The 21,585-nt window shown below is 23.1% G+C and overlaps 1 protein-coding gene across 3 annotated transcripts in view; it reads left to right on the forward strand.

Annotated features, from left to right (window-relative positions):
- Nucleotides 1-19,391, forward strand: part of LOC111619477 (alpha-2Da adrenergic receptor-like) — an 83,428-nt gene extending 64,037 nt beyond the window's left edge. For 2 of the 3 annotated variants that reach the window (XM_023361203.1, XM_023361201.1), the window contains exon 3: nt 17,203-19,391. In XM_023361203.1, the coding sequence (XP_023216971.1) occupies nt 17,274-18,923 (1,650 nt within the window). In that variant the 5' untranslated portion in view covers nt 17,203-17,273 and the 3' untranslated portion in view covers nt 18,924-19,391. Of the gene's footprint in view, nt 1-973; nt 1,003-17,202 lie in introns of all 3 variants that reach the window. The other variant, XM_023361202.1, reaches the window with a different exon arrangement.
- The last annotated feature ends 2,194 nt before the right edge of the window (nt 19,392-21,585 follow it).

Here is a 21,585-nt window from a genome sequence, read left to right on the forward strand (position 1 = left end):
TATTTATTTATAAAATAAATAAATTAAATATCTTAAATTACAATACATAATGGGCTAATTATTTAAAAAACTATATTTAATTAATGTATAATCTGTTTAATGAATAATACGATATTAATTTTATTAAAAAAATTTAAAAAACTGGCTTTTTAGAGTAAATAAAACCGTTTTTAAATTATTAATTAGACAATTTAAGTATCATAAATTCAAAAAAAAATAAAATTAATAATTTAAAAATTTTTAAATGTTTTTAAATATATAAACATTAATTTCTTAAATTAGTTGTATAATATACTAATTGTATTTAAAAGCAAATTGTATTTTTTAAGAAATATCATCGCTAGTTTAGTGAATTTTTCTGGATTTCCTTCAAAAACTATTACAAACAAATGCTGTTATATCTAGTATTCCACAAATTTTATATGTTCTTTCATAAGTTTGGAAAATCATTGTTTGGTATATTAAAAAATGATTCTCCTTTGTATGGAGTATTGTTCAATCTATATCGCGTACACAACCATATTCAATCACTAGTCTTCTGTATTGAAGATATTAGTTTGTTCAGGAGACACTATCGCTCTGCATCTATCCTTTAGGCAGAAAATAGAATGTGTTGAAAATCGAGACCTTTAGGCTCACTTCTGCCACCTTATTCATAACCACATCTATCGATCATTGCTGCTTCTGATGAGAAGTCGGAAAGAAATAAATATCCTACTTCTTTTATACTAAAAAAATTAATTTTAAAGAAATGTAATACTATTATTTTTACAAAAAATTATTTTTATGAAATTTTAAATATTTTAAAATAAAAAAAATGATTTGATTATTATGAAGTTGATGATTATTAACTTTGGCGATATTATTAATATTTTAATATTTATTTTCATGAATAAAATTAATAAATGATTAAATCTATTAATAAATGTGAAATAAATTATTATTAATATGGTAAAATATTTTTCATTTATAGGGGACAATGAAAATATTCGTTATTTTAAAGTAAAGATCAAGTTTGTTTTTAAATATTTTTCATGTTAATTCTGTTTCTAAAATTAGAATATTTTGAAATATTTTTAATAGTAAAATTTTGTAAAATACTTACAAAATTCTATATACTTACTTTTTAAAATTTCTTATATTAATTTTTATTTTACTGCAAGATTTTTAAAATTTTGAAGCTATTTATGTTTTTGTTACACATGATTAAAATCATTAAAGAATTAATATTTGTTATCGAATTAATTCAAGTAAAAGTATTTTAGTTCGAAATTGATGAAGATAATCTTAGCTTCGATAAATAATGAATAATATTACTTTTATTTTATTCAATAGACGTTTCTTTTGATATATGAAATTTTTGTTATTGAATATTTAATTAGTGTAGGTGATAATTGAATTTTCACGTTATACGTCATACAAATTTAATTATTAAGCTATAAAAACATAAATCTATATATTGTAAGCCATAAATATATAAGGAATTCTTCTATTTTTATATCGAATTTATGCTATATTTATGAATGGTTATATATTATTTTGACATTTTACATTTTATTTCTAACACAATATATATGATATACGACAGTTTGTGCATCTTGTAATTTTCAATATTTTGACATTTAGTACGGTGTAAATTTTCTACTTTAATATTTGGTTTTATAGCGTTTTGTACCAGGATTTCTTTTTATTATACAAAGAAAGAAATTGTTAAAAAATATTTTAATATAAAAATAATAGAATGCATGTACTAAAAATCAATTATATAACCATATGCTATAAAATAATTGTTTTGCTGTAGCATAGAATCTTCATTATCGATTGTTAGTCACGGGAGTCAGAGCATTGGATTTCCTTTTGCTGCCTCTTACTGCTCTAGAGTTCAGTTGCTAAGCAACAACTGAGCCATCTCCATATCCATGATATCTTCAAAGATATAACATCTTGTCTGATGAATGGAAAGGAACGAAATCCTCAAGGATTAACCTAATTACCCTCTGTCTTCACACATATATAATTAGTTTGTTAATCAATCAACGATGCTTTTATGCCAATCATATAATTATCTCAATATAATATTTTGTATTTCTCATAATATTATAAACTTTATGTAAAATTGAATGCTATTTAATCACATGAAACTAGTAAATAACATAATTCTAAATTAATATGTTGTTTATAATGAGATCTATACATAAATTACTTAAATTGATTTTATTTTATAAAAATAAAGTTATTTTAATAGTTAAATTTCTTATATTTTTGTTATTTAATCTTAAATGAAAAAGAATATAATCTTTTAAAAGGATTTTAGATTAGACTGTCCTTAACACGTTTTAATTATTTTCATNACTATAAGCAGGGGATGGTTAGGTTGAAAAATCACTAAAATATCAATAAAATGCATTATCATCGAACTTAAGCATGTTCTTAAAGCTTTAATCTTCTATTTTAATTAAAAGTGGATAAATGTGTTGCAAGATTTTGAAGACATAATACAAAAGAAGTTAAATAGAAGCGTTTTAATATAGAGCATAGTCTTTTGTCTATCGTCAAGTGTGATATATAAATGCATTTATATTGTAAATATATGTGTTCGAGTGGCTAAGGGTATTAAGGCGTACCGTTCTGGGAAATCCAAAATTGAATCTGGCAGATCGAAAAAATAGAAATTTTTTGGGAGTAGCATGTCCCGTTCTTCATCGCCTGGCCAGGCTTTAATGGGTTGACCGGGTGATGAGGAACAGTTAAAGCATTCATATAATACTTAAAATATTATTTAAAATATTATAAAGAATAATGATGAATTGGATAATTTTGATGGCCGGGTGATGAGGAACGGGACAGGCCACCCACAATCAGCCTGAAAAAGACTGTATTAGTGCACACGGCGAAAGATTAAAATAAATCTATAAATTATATATTTTAATTTATTTTTGAATTAAATTTTTTTTTCAAATTTATTACAATACATTTGCACATTACATTTATTTTTCCAGAACTTTAAAATGTATTACATAAATTGCATAAAATTAAATATAAAATTGCATTTAGTATAAATTTTGTTATGATTTCAAAATTTTTAAAAAGCAACATGATATACATAATTACTAATAATCATTATTTGTTAAATAATGTCGCTGCGCTGCTATGAACTGTAATTCTGACAACCTTCTTTAATGCCAGGAAATTTTTAAATAAAATTTTCCTTTTTTTTTCGATTTCATACTTGTTATCTTTATCTCTTATCTTTTATTATTTATAATGTTTGATTTTATTAAATAATGGAGTAAATAAGGTCAACAATACTTTGCATACTCCTCATATGAGATATTTTTCAATTCCTGAGCGTTACCAAATTATCAAATAAGACGAGTTTGCGACGATATAATCTATTATTTACATTTCCACTTCATATATGAATTTTAGCTTGTTTTTATTATAAGAATTTTAAATAAAAGTTACATAAAAAAATTTAGAGACCATCTTATTAAATTTTTTTTATTTAAATCCGTGAGATTATTTTAAAATTATTGAAATTAGAAAATATATTTTATATAATATATTAAACATATACGTTCTAATTATAATACTAGACTAAGATTATATTAATTGTATAGAAAATATATATAACATGCATTCATATAATATTTTTCGTAAAATATAATTTTTGCATAATGCTTACATCAAGAAATAATGCAGTAATATAATGATATATTCTAAGTAAATTGTTACCATATATTGCTACTTAGAAATCCACGTTAAATAAATAATCCACTTGGAGAAATATTAAAGAATTCCAATTGAAACTTTCTCGTAAAAATTCATACATTTTCTAGCTAACCCATTACATATTAAAAAATAATATAAAAATAAAAATTTTATTGAAAAGTACATAAAGAAAAATAAAAATTCCTAAGTTATTTACGAATTTTTATTTTTTACTTATTAATAAATCGATTATATTTAAAATTTTTAAAATATGGAATACGTAATGATATTCAAAGCAAGGAATACATTCAAATTTACTCATCAAAATGTTTTAAATTTCTGAAAGTTTTATTTATTAATGCTAATGAATTAAACAAATGTATACATATTTTATCATAAAATTATTTTAAAAATTTCACTGTTATTTATGCAGAGTACAGTACTATTACTTTTTTAACATTCAAAGTTTTAAATTAACTACATTTAATAATTCATTCGAGAGGGTCGGAGTTCTTGAAACTCTTCTCAGTTTAAATTTATTTAAAATTTATAATAATTTTAAAATAGCGCATTATTAACAATTAAAGTTTATGTATAATATAAAAAAGACTTTTGAAGAAAATTATAATTTTTATTTATTTTAGAGTGGTAAGAAAACAAAAGTATTCTGTAGAGAAGCTTCAAAATTATACTTTTGTGTAATACTAAATGAGATATTTACTAAAGACATTAAAATGCATTCAATGATATTTTCAAACATTTTGAATAAACTATTAAATCGAGTACATCTTTTATATAAGTTAATTTTAATCATATTAATTGTTTTCCAATAGAAATAAAATTTAGAAGTAAACAAAGAACGAAAAATCTGTAAAAATTAGTTATAATTGCCACTTAAATCAATTTATTTTTCGATATGATCAAGGAATTAATGTCTAAACTATTTTTAAATTAATAATTTAAAATGAAACATTAATTTTATTTAAAAGTTTTTAATGTAATAAANTTTGACATTTAGTACGGTGTAAATTTTCTACTTTAATATTTGGTTTTATAGCGTTTTGTACCAGGATTTCTTTTTATTATACAAAGAAAGAAATTGTTAAAAAATATTTTAATATAAAAATAATAGAATGCATGTACTAAAAATCAATTATATAACCATATGCTATAAAATAATTGTTTTGCTGTAGCATAGAATCTTCATTATCGATTGTTAGTCACGGGAGTCAGAGCATTGGATTTCCTTTTGCTGCCTCTTACTGCTCTAGAGTTCAGTTGCTAAGCAACAACTGAGCCATCTCCATATCCATGATATCTTCAAAGATATAACATCTTGTCTGATGAATGGAAAGGAACGAAATCCTCAAGGATTAACCTAATTACCCTCTGTCTTCACACATATATAATTAGTTTGTTAATCAATCAACGATGCTTTTATGCCAATCATATAATTATCTCAATATAATATTTTGTATTTCTCATAATATTATAAACTTTATGTAAAATTGAATGCTATTTAATCACATGAAACTAGTAAATAACATAATTCTAAATTAATATGTTGTTTATAATGAGATCTATACATGATTAAATTTGATAAATATATAAAAATAAATATTAATTATGTTTAAGATATGAAATACGTATGTATTGACACATTCCCACTGAAGATGCTTAATTAGACTTCATTAATTCTGTGTTAATTTAATTCAAATATCTTTGAGTAAGAAAGTCTCGTTGTTTGACATAATTAACCTAAACTGAAGTAATAAATGAGTTAAAGGTTATTCTCTAAATTTCATTTCTTGTCATTATTAAATTTATATTTATATAGGTTACTGTATGTGAGCATCAAAGAATAGAATAGCAAAACATTGAATATGAATACATTTTAATCTAGCTATTTTTAAATATTATTTTACTCCTAAGTAAATATAAAAAATATATAAAGTAGACTGAAACTAAATAATTTTTCGTTAAATTTTTCAAAAATTTTATTTAATATTGAATAAATTTCAAGAAAAATCAACTTTTAGAAAAGTTTATTTGATTTTAATTTTCAAATGTATTTTTAACAACAAATGTTTATATTTCTCATACTATTTTTATATTTTAAATATGACTTAAAATAATTATTTATATAAGTAATAATTGTAATATACTTATTATAATAATAATACAATAAAAAATTGTACAAATTTATAAATTTTATTTCTTTTAAACTAGAAAAATCTGAAATGAGATTTTTATTTTGTGTAAAATTATTTATAATATTCAATTTTATTATTTTGTACATAATTAAAGTGTAAATAATAATTATTGAAAATTATATTAGATGCTGTATAAAGAAAATCGAAAAAGTTATAATTAAATTAAATATGTTTATAAATTTTTAATATTTATGCTGTAATACAGTATTATGAGTATTTATAAAAATAATTTTCGTAGGAATTGATTTAATAATAATAAAAGCAATTGAATTATGTACGTAAAAAATTAATTGGTGTTACAAAATTAACAACTATTTCTATCATAATTAATTAAAAATTAAGCATAAAATTAAAGTTGAAATTTTGAAAATATATTTAAGAGAAGATAATGATTTAATTCATTAAATTAAAGATTCACTGTGTACGATAATTATTGTATGACGTCCATTAAGCAACTAATTATTGCTGCTATGATTAGAATTGCATTAAGAAGTTTCGAATTGCAATATCCACTTTCTATCAGGAAACTAATTTTAAATAAGATGAAATTTAATGTCTCCCAAATTTCATTTTAATATTTACTTTANATATTACTTAATAATACTTAGTACACGTTCAAAAAAAATACATAAATGAATAAAAGCAAAAAAAAATTCAGTTCATATGTAGTATATACATTTTATAAATACAGTATTTTCATTTCATATTTGTAATGAAAAACGAGAATCGAAATTCGAAACATTTGTTATTAACATTGTTCTCTAACAAATGACGATAACATATAATGAAAAATATAATATTTACATGTTAAAACGAAAACTTTAATATGTTTTCTTATTCTCATAATATTTCTTATATTTTTATAATTTAAAATATTACTTTAAATTATAATATAATATAGATTATTTTAGTATTTACTACAGTTATTGTATTATTGTGTGTGTGTGCGTATTGTATGTATAAAAATATATATATATACCGTTGCATTTATTTATTACTTATGATAAATGGATATCACATAACTACATAAAATATAGTCAAACTTTGCTTTAGTTCCACCGTTTATTCGAAGGGCTAAAATCGAGTGTGACACGAGTGTTTCAAACTTTCAAATTTAAGTTTATGAGTCACGTGTTTATATGATTAAAATGTCGTTCAAACCACACTATAATCATGCAAAATCAAATACTTAGTAACTAATTGATAATAAATAGATTTCCCCTATAAATATTTAATATTTATGGGGAAAATCTATTCACAAATATTGATTAACACTTTACGTGGATGACGTTATTTAGGAAGATACTTTATCGAGGCCTGAGTGTAGGTATGGATGTATATAGTTATACCAGATATATAGCCTATATATATATATATATATATCTGGTATAACTATATACATTTTGTTTCAGGCATAAACTTTTATATATATATATATGTAAAAGTTTATGCCTGAAACAAAATTAAATACACTCTAGTAATAATTATGTTTTGATTACTTATATAAATAGAAAACTTAATTATCTAAACTATTTAATTTTTTATAACTATTTTATTTGTATAAATGTAAATATCTAATATTTTTATAAACTTATTTTAAAATAAATTAGTATGATCAAAATTTATTTGTATTAACGTAATAAAAAAGACTATATTTATTAGTCATTACTTTAGTAAATTTTCAATTAAAATTCTAATAATTTATTTATTAAATACAATCATCAATATAATAATGCGTTATATAACAGATTAATTACTATTATAATGTATTAAAATATTATAATTAAGATAATATATTAAATGGATTTAAATTAACTAAACATTTCATCTTCATGAACTTAATTGTAATCATATTTTTAGAAATAAAAATGTTAATTGATTTTTTTTTTAAGTTTCATTCAACATCTGAATGTTGAGCATTAAAATTTTAATTGTAATAAAAATGTTTATATTTTATTAATTGTTTACTACGTTTTTAAATTAATATTTTTATTAATCATAATTTATATTTTTAATGTGAAATAGGCATAAGTAAATATATTTAAACGGCCATTTGTATTTTATTTTCTCAATATTTATCGATAGAAGGAGATCAAATGTTATACTCATGCAATGTAGAAACATATTCAATCTAAAAATAAGAAAATAGCAAAAATAAATAAGAATATAAAATGAATGTTTGCAAATATATGTTGCGTTTCATAAAAGATAAACCATTTAAATTGATGTTTCTTGAAATAACCTTAATATATGCATATGCAAAATGATTTAATNATCTAAAAAAAAAAAAAAATACGCGTATATAATTGGTTTTAAGCAGAAATATGAATATTTTATAAATAAGAATATCGAATTAAATAAATTCGAAACAATAAATTTATGAAAAATATTTAATTATTCAAAGATTTCATTGGTGAAATTTGAAATTAGACGATTGTTCAATACATATTTCAATTTGGTTCAAGCTTTTCGTCACTCTGGCTTGTAATCGATTTGTTGAATCGAAATCGACCAATGATATTCAATCATTTCTGAAATAGACATGAAATTCTTTGACGTCACAAGAAATAATATGTTCTTTTCTTTTATTAATAAATCATTTTTTTGGTCTATTTTTCAAAATTTTATCAAGAAAAAGTATATATTTAAATCCTAATAATTCTTCTTTTAAAAAATAATTTAATAATATGTATAATTATGTATATTTTTAATCTTAAAAATAAAATTTTAGCTTAACTATTCTCTTATAAATGCTTGTTTGCGTCACATCGTTTACAAATTACGTCAACAGTAGTTCTATTACGTAATACAAACGTTTCTCTTCTCTCGATGACGTCAGTGAGGACGTTTATACCTAAACGATAGGCATTGAAACTTGGAAGATTTAATATTTATATTATGTTTTCTTCTTCTAATAATAATTACATAATGAAATTAACGTCGTGAAATTATTAAATGAGTGAATATATATATTCATAATCAATAGAGTTTTATTTCAATAAATTCTTTTAGTTTTTTTTATTCCTGTACGGAATAACATAATACCATTTGTTTCAGGATTTATTTCTTATAAGCCTTGTTAATAATGGCTAATGGAAAAAATTCAGAAGCCCTGTCAGTAACATCTGTTCTTTGTGCTTATTATTGAGGACAATACAGGTTCATTAACAATAAATGAGCAGTTGCAAATAATAATTCTATTTCTAAAACATATTTACTAAATGAATATGTTGCATGTTCGAAGTTATTTCACAGAAATGTAATTTATTAACATTTAAATAAATAATAAAACTTAGATTTAATACAAAATACTTCTAAATACTGTAACAGTTATCAAAGTATTACTCGTATTCGTCCATTTTTTATATTATTGTGAAGTTTAAAAACTGTTTGTTTTCTGAGTTTAAAAAATAGCAGAAAAATATAAATGTAAATATTTTGAAAATGCTTGTATAAAAATAAAAAATGTAAGAAATTTTGTCGTAATAACAATAACTATTAAGATACAAAAAAGAAGTTATTTCTAAAATTCTAAAAAAAAATTTTCAAAATATAGAGCGGCATCATATCGACTTGAAAAGAAGAGAGATGAATCGTTGAAGAGCAGCATTGAAGGAGAGTCCTTAAAATCAAATGGATAGACAAAAGCAAATTAATATAAAGTGAGAAAGGAAATCATAAAAAGAAACGCAAGAAAATGATAGGGACATGGGGAAAGAAAAACAAGAGAGACTCGGAGGTATAGTCCTGACTGAAAAACATATTTCAAAAAATTTTCTAAATTGGAAAAGACAAAAAAAAGTAACAAGAAGAAATAAATGCTTTTTGAAAACAATTGTTACGAGATTACATAACAATTTGTAATTTATTGAATGTACAGTACTATACAATTAAATAAAAATCTTAAAACTAAAGAGTTAATCATGTTATGTATAGTATATACATAATTATTACAAATTAACAAATGAATTTTATTTAATAATAAAATAATTANATGTTCGAAGTTATTTCACAGAAATGTAATTTATTAACATTTAACATATTTGTTAGATAATGTTACGACTTGTTTTAATGCAAAACAATAAAATTTTAATTGTAATAAAAATGTTTATATTTTATTAATTGTTTACTACGTTTTTAAATTAATATTTTTATTAATCATAATTTATATTTTTAATGTGAAATAGGCATAAGTAAATATATTTAAACGGCCATTTGTATTTTATTTTCTCAATATTTATCGATAGAAGGAGATCAAATGTTATACTCATGCAATGTAGAAACATATTCAATCTAAAAATAAGAAAATAGCAAAAATAAATAAGAATATAAAATGAATGTTTGCAAATATATGTTGCGTTTCATAAAAGATAAACCATTTAAATTGATGTTTCTTGAAATAACCTTAATATATGCATATGCAAAATGATTTAATGATACCAAATTGAGAATAAAGTAAGTACAGTATTCTAAAATAAATCCTTAGGCAATATTAAATTTATAAGTTTAAATATTTCCAGTTGTATTTTATATTTCTCTATTGGTCAATCAAATTTTAAGCCTGTTTTGAGAGAAGCTTATGTACAGCATTATAACTTTAGTAAAGCATTTATATAATACTTAAAATATTATTTATAAAATTATAAAGAATAATAATGAATTGGATAATTTTGATTTAAATTATAATAAAAACATCAATCCTGATATGTTTATTCAATAATAATTTGTTATTTTTAAATTTATAATTTATTAATCTAAATCGTATATATATTTTAAAATTTATTTTAAAATTGTAAATAATGTTTTCTAATATAAATATTATTTATGATTTTCCGCATTATGTTCTTCAAAAAATAGAGATAAATGCGAAAACTTTATATTTTTAACGTCAAAAGTATAATGATATATTGTTAATTTTTAAAGTGCAATTTTAACAATGCATGAAATATTATATGACCTACATATAAGGCCATAGAATTTAAATATAAATGAAAATATCACTTTTTATTGAAGTACAGTACATTAGAGCCGTAAAGCCGAATAAATTGTATAAATGTTAATTTAAAAATTTGGATTTATCCCGTGAGGTAAGATATAAATCTATAAATGAATGTCTTTTATAGATTCATATCTTGACCCATACTTATTAAAATAGCTGAGTGACTTTTCAGCTGTTGTAAGAATCGGGATAAGATTCGAACCAGGATCGCTATCACGATAAAATTACTTATTTAAAATATTAAAGATAGGAAAAAATATTTTGCATTTTTAATATAACCTATTATAGCTTTCACAAAGTTATAAGAATATATACATATTTTCGTATTTAAAGTCAGTCAAAGTCAGTATTTTATTAGTAATTAAAAACAATCTACATTATAGTACAGTATCGTTATTGATATTATTCTAAGACGATAATTTATTATAAAACAGTTTATTTATCCTACTTCAAGTATACCTAGCACGTTTCTTATTTTAATCATAAATATTCGGATTTATCCCATTATATAATTATATATAATAAAATGAAGTTATTTAAGTATATTTTGGTTTATAGAAAATGCAAAGCATATTTTGGAATATTTTATTTATTTACGTTTAATAACAAAATGTTTTGGTTATGCCTTTACAATATTATTTTACCTATCCATAAAAAACCCTTAAAGTTAAAAGGAAGATAAAATAAAACACTTGTTATTTTTATATGGACATATTTATTTATTAACATTTAAATAAATAATAAAACTTAGATTTAATACAAAATACTTCTAAATACTGTAACAGTTATCAAAGTATTACTCGTATTCGTCCATTTTTTATATTATTGTGAAGTTTAAAAACTGTTTGTTTTCTGAGTTTAAAAAATAGCAGAAAAATATAAATGTAAATATTTTGAAAATGCTTGTATAAAAATAAAAAATGTAAGAAATTTTGTCGTAATAACAATAACTATTAAGATACAAAAAAGAAGTTATTTCTAAAATTCTAAAAAAAAATTTTCAAAATATAGAGCGGCATCATATCGACTTGAAAAGAAGAGAGATGAATCGTTGAAGAGCAGCATTGAAGGAGAGTCCTTAAAATCAAATGGATAGACAAAAGCAAATTAATATAAAGTGAGAAAGGAAATCATAAAAAGAAACGCAAGAAAATGATAGGGACATGGGGAAAGAAAAACAAGAGAGACTCGGAGGTATAGTCCTGACTGAAAAACATATTTCAAAAAATTTTCTAAATTGGAAAAGACAAAAAAAAGTAACAAGAAGAAATAAATGCTTTTTGAAAACAATTGTTACGAGATTACATAACAATTTGTAATTTNTATTTTTAACGTCAAAAGTATAATGATATATTGTTAATTTTTAAAGTGCAATTTTAACAATGCATGAAATATTATATGACCTACATATAAGGCCATAGAATTTAAATATAAATGAAAATATCACTTTTTATTGAAGTACAGTACATTAGAGCCGTAAAGCCGAATAAATTGTATAAATGTTAATTTAAAAATTTGGATTTATCCCGTGAGGTAAGATATAAATCTATAAATGAATGTCTTTTATAGATTCATATCTTGACCCATACTTATTAAAATAGCTGAGTGACTTTTCAGCTGTTGTAAGAATCGGGATAAGATTCGAACCAGGATCGCTATCACGATAAAATTACTTATTTAAAATATTAAAGATAGGAAAAAATATTTTGCATTTTTAATATAACCTATTATAGCTTTCACAAAGTTATAAGAATATATACATATTTTCGTATTTAAAGTCAGTCAAAGTCAGTATTTTATTAGTAATTAAAAACAATCTACATTATAGTACAGTATCGTTATTGATATTATTCTAAGACGATAATTTATTATAAAACAGTTTATTTATCCTACTTCAAGTATACCTAGCACGTTTCTTATTTTAATCATAAATATTCGGATTTATCCCATTATATAATTATATATAATAAAATGAAGTTATTTAAGTATATTTTGGTTTATAGAAAATGCAAAGCATATTTTGGAATATTTTATTTATTTACGTTTAATAACAAAATGTTTTGGTTATGCCTTTACAATATTATTTTACCTATCCATAAAAAACCCTTAAAGTTAAAAGGAAGATAAAATAAAACACTTGTTATTTTTATATGGACATATTTATTTATTAACATTTAAATAAATAATAAAACTTAGATTTAATACAAAATACTTCTAAATACTGTAACAGTTATCAAAGTATTACTCGTATTCGTCCATTTTTTATATTATTGTGAAGTTTAAAAACTGTTTGTTTTCTGAGTTTAAAAAATAGCAGAAAAATATAAATGTAAATATTTTGAAAATGCTTGTATAAAAATAAAAAATGTAAGAAATTTTGTCGTAATAACAATAACTATTAAGATACAAAAAAGAAGTTATTTCTAAAATTCTAAAAAAAAATTTTCAAAATATAGAGCGGCATCATATCGACTTGAAAAGAAGAGAGATGAATCGTTGAAGAGCAGCATTGAAGGAGAGTCCTTAAAATCAAATGGATAGACAAAAGCAAATTAATATAAAGTGAGAAAGGAAATCATAAAAAGAAACGCAAGAAAATGATAGGGACATGGGGAAAGAAAAACAAGAGAGACTCGGAGGTATAGTCCTGACTGAAAAACATATTTCAAAAAATTTTCTAAATTGGAAAAGACAAAAAAAAGTAACAAGAAGAAATAAATGCTTTTTGAAAACAATTGTTACGAGATTACATAACAATTTGTAATTTATTGAATGTACAGTACTATACAATTAAATAAAAATCTTAAAACTAAAGAGTTAATCATGTTATGTATAGTATATACATAATTATTACAAATTAACAAATGAATTTTATTTAATAATAAAATAATTAATACCTAAAGACTTTAATATTTAGAAAAAGTTAAATTAATTTAAAATCTGTTTATAGATCAATAAGCATAAAATTGTAAATATGAATTATGTCAACTTTATAAATTAGGTTTCGGTATATAAAATGTCATTATCGATTTTTTTAATTGTTTAAAACTTAATTTATTTTCTCTAAATTCTTTTGTCAACAATACTGTATACTTGATTAAACAATTAATTAAATATAGCTTTATTAATAATATTAATACATTCTCAATGAAACAATCATTAACTTTATGATTAAAAAATTTCTACCCTATTGATTTAATAGTTTTAAACTTTAATAACTATTTAAATCTCCTATTTGATTTTATAAGAAAACTAATGAACCCAATTCTTTTCGATCTAAGAAAATGTTCTCATCTCAACTTTGATGGATAGTATATTATTTTGAAAAGTAATAGTAATTCGTATATGATTGATCATTAGTAGGAAGTTGTAACATAATCTTGAAAATAGAAAATATTTCTAATTAAAAATAATCGATTTTTTAAAATATGAAATATTAGAAAATGTGAAGACAGACTGCATAAGAATATAGTAGTTAGTGAATAAAGTCCAATGAAAAATCTTGATAATATCATTTGTGTTTTAATAAATAAAAATTTAATCAATGAATGGAGGTTTGTAATATTAATACAAACTAACATAAATGCAAGAAAAGGATTTTATTAGTAATATCTCCTGCTGTTACAAAAATAAAATTAAGTTAGTAAAAAGTTTGGTAGTTTTCTTAAATAGATTTGAAGCATTAATATCTAATGTATAAAAAGAGCTATATTATTTTTGTCATGAGATCTTATTACCTATATTTTTATTTGTACAATAATATATATATACCATTGTTGTATTCAATGGTATTTCTTTGCGCATTATGTAAAATAATTTTGCCAGTATTGAAATGTACAATATAAATTCAAACAAAGAATTTTAATATCTATTTATAAGGTCTTTTAATTTTTAAAATACTGTAGTCTTTAAACTATAAACATATACATTAATATTAACATTAAAAACTCAAGAGTCATTCATTGTTATTTTGACACATTGTTTCATTACATAACATTTCTATATTCTCCCTCATTCTGTTCCAACTTTACAACTTGTTAAATTTACAACTCTGTATATTTGTATGAATCTTTTAACTTATTTCACAAGTTTTTCTTTTCAAATATCAACTTATTAACCTTGAAATGATTTATATGACTGAAGTCTGCTTTTATGCAGAAAGGAAATTAAAAATTATCCATATTCGATTTTAATGCCCGGATATTTTGCAAAATATCCCAAATGTTTTAATACTTTTTATTTCTGTTATATTATTAATTTATTTGTTATAATATAAAATATCATTTCTTTATGTTCGAAAAACGTTTATATTGTTTTAAATTAAGCTAGAAAGAAATTCCTGTCTGATAATGTTAATCGAAAAAGAAAGGAGGAACTCTTCTCTTTCTCTGGAAATATTTCCTTAAGTTAATCTTCTCAATTATTAGTTTGCTCCTGGTGTGAGTTTGTGAGGCAGTTCGATTGTTTAATCATGTATTCAAACTCTTGACAGATGCAAAGAACCAATACACTGCAGCATCATGAAGAATAATTATAAAGATAATGACAATAAACTTATTGCAAAATTATGATAGTGACATTAAGTGAACATTGACATCTGATAATGATAATAAGTTTTCGGATTTGAAATATGTGTCTATACACTAATATAAACTATCTGTGACTGTATATGTGTGTGTTTCTATAATATTCTTCAGAAAGTAAAGATTATTAATATTATTTAATGAAAAATAATCTGTTTTTTTCTAAATTATAGAATAAAAGAAAAACCGTTTAAGAGATTAACATGTCGCGCCTATTATATATTAATATTGCATAATAGATTGTTCGTTTTCGGGCAATATTATAAACAACTTATAATTATTACGGCTTATTGCTTAAGTTAAAATATGTATAATGTCTATATGTTACTCTCGATCGTTACTTCTTACAACAGATATATATATATATATTTTTTTTTACAACAATTTTAGTTTATTTTTCTATTATGCTTCACTCACTCAGAAGAAAAGCTTACAAGTAACTTTATATTTAAAAAATTTATATTACAGTTTTTAGATTTCTGAAATAATTTTTTCACACTTTATTTGCATTTTATATTTTCTGTTTTCGATATATTGTGATCTTTAGGAGAAATAAGCTTTGATTCTATAATATATGTTACAAATCTTCTCAATTGACATTTTTCCATACAAAGTAGTCCGTATTCAAATTCATACAGATTAAGTCTAAATAATCTGTGTATAATTAATCAAATTCTTCTCAATCCTTTCTCTCATTTAAAATTTTATGAGTCTGAGATATACTGTAGAATTATATCAATTTACAGGTCTTAAATTTTATCAAAAATACGAATTGATTTATTATCTGTCTGAGAAATAAGATTTAAATTATATTTCCAATTAGCAAATGTTTACAAATATTATTTTATTAAAAATATAAGACGATAATCTACATATCAGATTCGAAATGCTCTTGAATATTATTTCAGGCTTCAAATATGGATTAAAAATCGCAAATGAGTTCAGTCTAGTTATTGTTTATTGGAATTAAAAATTTTTATTCAAATAATAAATATTTGAAGATGAGATTTAGAATTATCTATTTCCATTTATAAAATTAAAATAAAATATTTTAAAATTAAAATTTATTTAAATTTCTAAATAGACTTTAAGTTTTATAATTTATAAATGATAATAAAAAGAATTGATTTATAATGTTTCTTGAAAATTATTTAAGTAAATAAATTTTTTCTGAATATAGTTACATGTATTTAAAATTTTAAATTTCATAATCATTAAATTGGTAATGAAATTAATACGATAAATTTTTAATTTTACATAACATTTTAATATAAAAATCTTAGATTTTAAATTTATTATTAAAACAGTTGCTGACTGGATGATTACAATGATAAATAGGGAATATTACATTTTATTTTTTCAAATTTTAATCAGAATATAAGATTAAGAAATGTATGATTTTTTAAAAAGTTATGTTATATTTATATATAAACGATTGTTGATTTTATCCAAAATATTCTTATTGACATAATCTTCACAGAAGTATTACTATTATGTAAATAAACATTTATTATATGAAAACGGAAAATACTCATCATTAAAATAACAAACTACACCATTTTTTTACTTCAAAAATGAAGTCTTGTAAATGTTAGAAGATAAATGATCATTTATCGTGTTTGTTCCGTTTGCTTATTAATTAATATTTTATTTTGTATCTGTATATGAAGGATATTAATTGTTGTCTTCCCCACAGGTTTCACAGCAAGATGCATTAAGCCAACAACTGACAAGAAAAGCTAACTGGGATATTGCAAATGACAGGGGATGGACGGTAACTACACAAACATTTCATCCTATGACTACTACGTTCAAACGGATATACCAATCAACTTCACTACTATATCCGTCGAAAATGAAACATTCAGTTCAACCAAGCAACCATATAGCATTCCTTCTGATCCTACTGATTCACCTCCCATATACGATTGGAACAACAATCCGTATCCAAGTGGATATTCACAAATTCACATCATCGTTACATCATTTTTCGTCACGTTAATTATGATCATCATCGTGGTGGGTAATATGTTAGTGTGTATTGCAATAGCTACTGAAAAATCACTGAAAACGGTGCAGAACTGGTTTATAGCATCTTTAGCTGTTTCTGATTTTCTTGTTGGACTTGTGATCATGCCATTTTCATTAGCTAATGAATTAATGGGATATTGGATATTTGGTCCCTTATGGTGTGATATACATTCAGCGCTGGATGTGTTTTTGTGCACAGCATCTATCAATAATTTATGTCTAATCAGTTTAGATAGGTATTGGTCAATAACTCAAGCTGTTGAATACTTGAAAAAAAGAACCGCCAAACGTGCACTAGCTATGATATGCTTTGTGTGGTTGTTATCTGCTCTTATATCTCTTCCGCCATTATTAGGATGGAAAAAGTTTGATGATCCTCCTGATTATCCTACTTGTACTGTGAGTGGAGAAATCGGTTATGTGTTGTATTCAGCATTAGGTTCATTTTACATTCCAGCTATAGTTATGGTTTTTGTTTATATACGTATATTTATAGCAGCAAGATCACGAGCTAGACGCCATGTTAAAAAAGCACGCCATGCACCAGAAATTACTAACGATCCAACTGGTAGAGATAAATCTACTACTACAACTACTACATGCACAAGCTTTAGTAATCCCAGTCCACCAGACAAATATCGTGAAATTGAATTTCAATGTTCACCAAAGAAAAGAAAATTAAACGGAACTAGTATCAAAGAAGAGAGCCCTCCACCTACACCTCCTCATACACCACAAATTGTTATCGAATCTTCTAAAGACAGTCCAGATAGATTTTTACCTGGTCCTTCATCACTGCCTTGTATGGTTGAAGTGTTGGAAGAAAACGATAATATGGATGAGAACAGAAGCGACTGGAGGCAAATGACAGATTCGGATGAATGTACTTCACCCCCTTTCAGGAAAACAAAACATTCTTCATTAAAAGATCCACTTCCAAGATCATCTTTATTAAGTGCGCCGAAATTCATGAAAACTCAGTTTGGGTCTACATTATCATTAGCGGATTTTGATAAACCAGATTCAAAAAGACAAAGAATATTAAATACGAGAAAAAGAAGAAAAGGTGGAAAAGTGAAATGTCAATCACTTCCCGTTCGTCATGTTCCATCAGATGCTGAAAGACAAAAAAGGAAATTAGCTAAAGCGAGGGAAAGAAGAGCTACTTTAATATTAGGTTTAATAATGGCAGCATTTATTTTAGCGTGGTTACCATTTTTTGTGTTATATGTAGTAAAAGCTGTTTATAGAGCAGATAGTATTGATGAAATTGGATTTGCAATTGCATTTTGGCTTGGTTATTGTAATTCTGCTCTAAATCCCATCATCTACACCATTTTTAATCGTGATTTCAGACGTGCGTTTAGAAAAATTCTCTTTAAATAAAATAATAATAATAATAATAATTGGTTTGAATGAAGTACTCGTCTTCCAACATGTCAGTGCCTGTTGGTGAAATGCTTGGTGTAAATTATGAAAACTTGGATCCAGAACAGGTTGAAAGACTTTTCTGAAAACAAAAGTTACAATGTATGTATACCAACGTTGTTGATTGCATATATTGTATTTTATTCTAAACATTTTCATACAAAATGAAAACAGTAAAATCTTGAAAATTTTCACAATAACCTGTTGATCACTGAATTTCAGATCTAAAAATTTATACGCACTTTTTTATTCAAAACCTCTTAAACAATGTTGTGTGATTGTGAAACTGTACATTAAATATTAATCTAAGAGTACGTATTTTGTATCTACACTTTAAATACGTTTGTTTTTGCACAATGGTTTGTTAAAATTTTAGAATATATATGTATATATATAAATATATACACATATATATAAATATCTTTCCTTCTGATATCATATGTTAAATTTCTTGAAAACGTAACGTAATTTGCATTTTAATTTTCTTAAAATGTTAATTGTTTAAAATATATAAATATATAGTTTTGGAATAAAAGAAAAATTATTTTGCACTATCAAAATTTAAAAATCAAGGAAATAGTATGAAATTTTATCTAATTATATAATAAACAATAGGCATAATAAAGTCATAAAACGTGATAACTTTTATATGTTTAGTGCAAGACCATATTTTAGATAAAAATATTGGTTTTTTGCACTTATTAAAAATCGGTACAAAATCAATTCTCCATACAGAAATAAAGGGAAAAATGAAATATTACATACATTTTATAATATAAAATTTTATCTTTTAGTACTAAAATCGAAGATAATTAAAAATAGAATTAAAAAGTCGAATTTCAAATATCAGAAGGAAAAAATGAATAAATATTTTTTGAGTTGTGAAAAATGTTTTGTGTGTAAAATAGAGTGTGTTTATATATCAACAAATATCGCGTGAAATACACATAAGTATACTTTTACACAGCACTAAAAATCATCGGATTACTCATGTATTTCATAGGCAGCTAATAGCATATTTCAAAAAATTTCCCTTAAAGATAATGGGAAATTATAAAGGAAATCTTGATACGTAATGTTTAAAATATTACATATTTGTGGAGTTTAAGTTTGAACCCATGGCTATGCACCTACACAACGATTGGTTGATCAAAAGAATTTCCCAGAATGGATATATTCCTGGTGTTTATGCTATTCCTCGTGTTGATGCCTTAATAAATAAAAGAAAGTCGTATGCAAATTGTTTAACAGTAGAAGCGTTCACACATATAAAGGATATATCTTCATATCTGATACCCGAAAGGATATTTTGTATTCTAAGAGCGAATATCTCTTGTATCTATCCTCTAAATAAAGCCAATGTGATCGCATTACATATAAATATAAATAAATATATATATATATATTATATATACTTATAGGCTTCCGCCCAGAAAAACCCCTTAATGACTCAAAAAATATGAGATAAATAAATAAAAAAAAATGCTTTTAACAGTAGCACAATTCATAAAAGTTCTATTTTGCACTGGAAATTCTTTAAATCCCAACCATTGCTCATAATATATGTTCAATAATTCCAAAAATAACATTCATTTCTTCCTTTCATAAATAAGTTATCATTTATTGTATAAATCTTGACAAATATTTATTGTAAGTTTTGACATTTATCTTATGTGACTTTTTCCTTTTTTGTAATGAAATTTATTGCAATAAAATACAATAAGTATGTATAAATATTATCATCGGTAACAAATCAATAAAAAATAATATTTGTGAAATGTGCATGTCGTACACGAATGTAAACACTTATAAATAAATTCACAATTCTAGAAAATATTACACTAGCCTACGTAGCAAACAGACTGTAAACGAAAAGGTCCATGGTGTGTTTTTGGATATATTTTAAGTACTTTTTGATAAAATTGAGTCAGTGATTCAAGTGTCTTAGACTTATTAATATTGTCTTTACTTTATTCAAAATATCAATGTTTTGAATTTACTAAACTTTATTTCACTTTAAACTTAGTGATTACGAGCAATAATGTATCAGTTTGAAATTAAAATTTTGTAATCTAAATCATATTGCTTGTAAACCGTAGAAATTTTATGTAAGAATTTTGAAATTTCACTTTTCTTTATTCTTTTCTAATTCATTTTAAATCTTTTCTTTTATTCTCTAAGAGAAAAATACTTTGTTTTAGAAACCTTATCAGAAATAAATGTTATGTGGCTTTAAATTTATTACCTAAAGTGAAATCCAACCTCAATATAGAGTTCACCTAAATAACACCATCTTTGTAAATCTTCAATGAATACTTCTTATGAAAGGACACTCATAAATATTAAATACAAAACTTTTAATATCTGTGACTTGCTAAATATGAAATTTTGCATTGTGAAAACAATGTGAATAACATTGTTTTCACAATGCAAAATCAATGTTATCGTTCGCGATACTTCAGTTTAGCGCCACACTCGATTTAATGATGCAAATACGGGTAGATGATGCCTTTAAATCGAATTTTTAAATATCTTTCTATACCATATACTTTTACAAATAATTTAATGTAAAATATATATCATAGATATAATATACGTATAGTTTTTTTTAAGCTCCAAT

The sequence above is a fragment of the Centruroides sculpturatus genome, unplaced genomic scaffold (assembly GCF_000671375.1).
Source record: "Centruroides sculpturatus isolate CEXI.00-Female unplaced genomic scaffold, Cexi_2.0 scaffold166, whole genome shotgun sequence".
Taxonomy (NCBI): Eukaryota; Metazoa; Arthropoda; class Arachnida; order Scorpiones; family Buthidae; genus Centruroides; species Centruroides sculpturatus.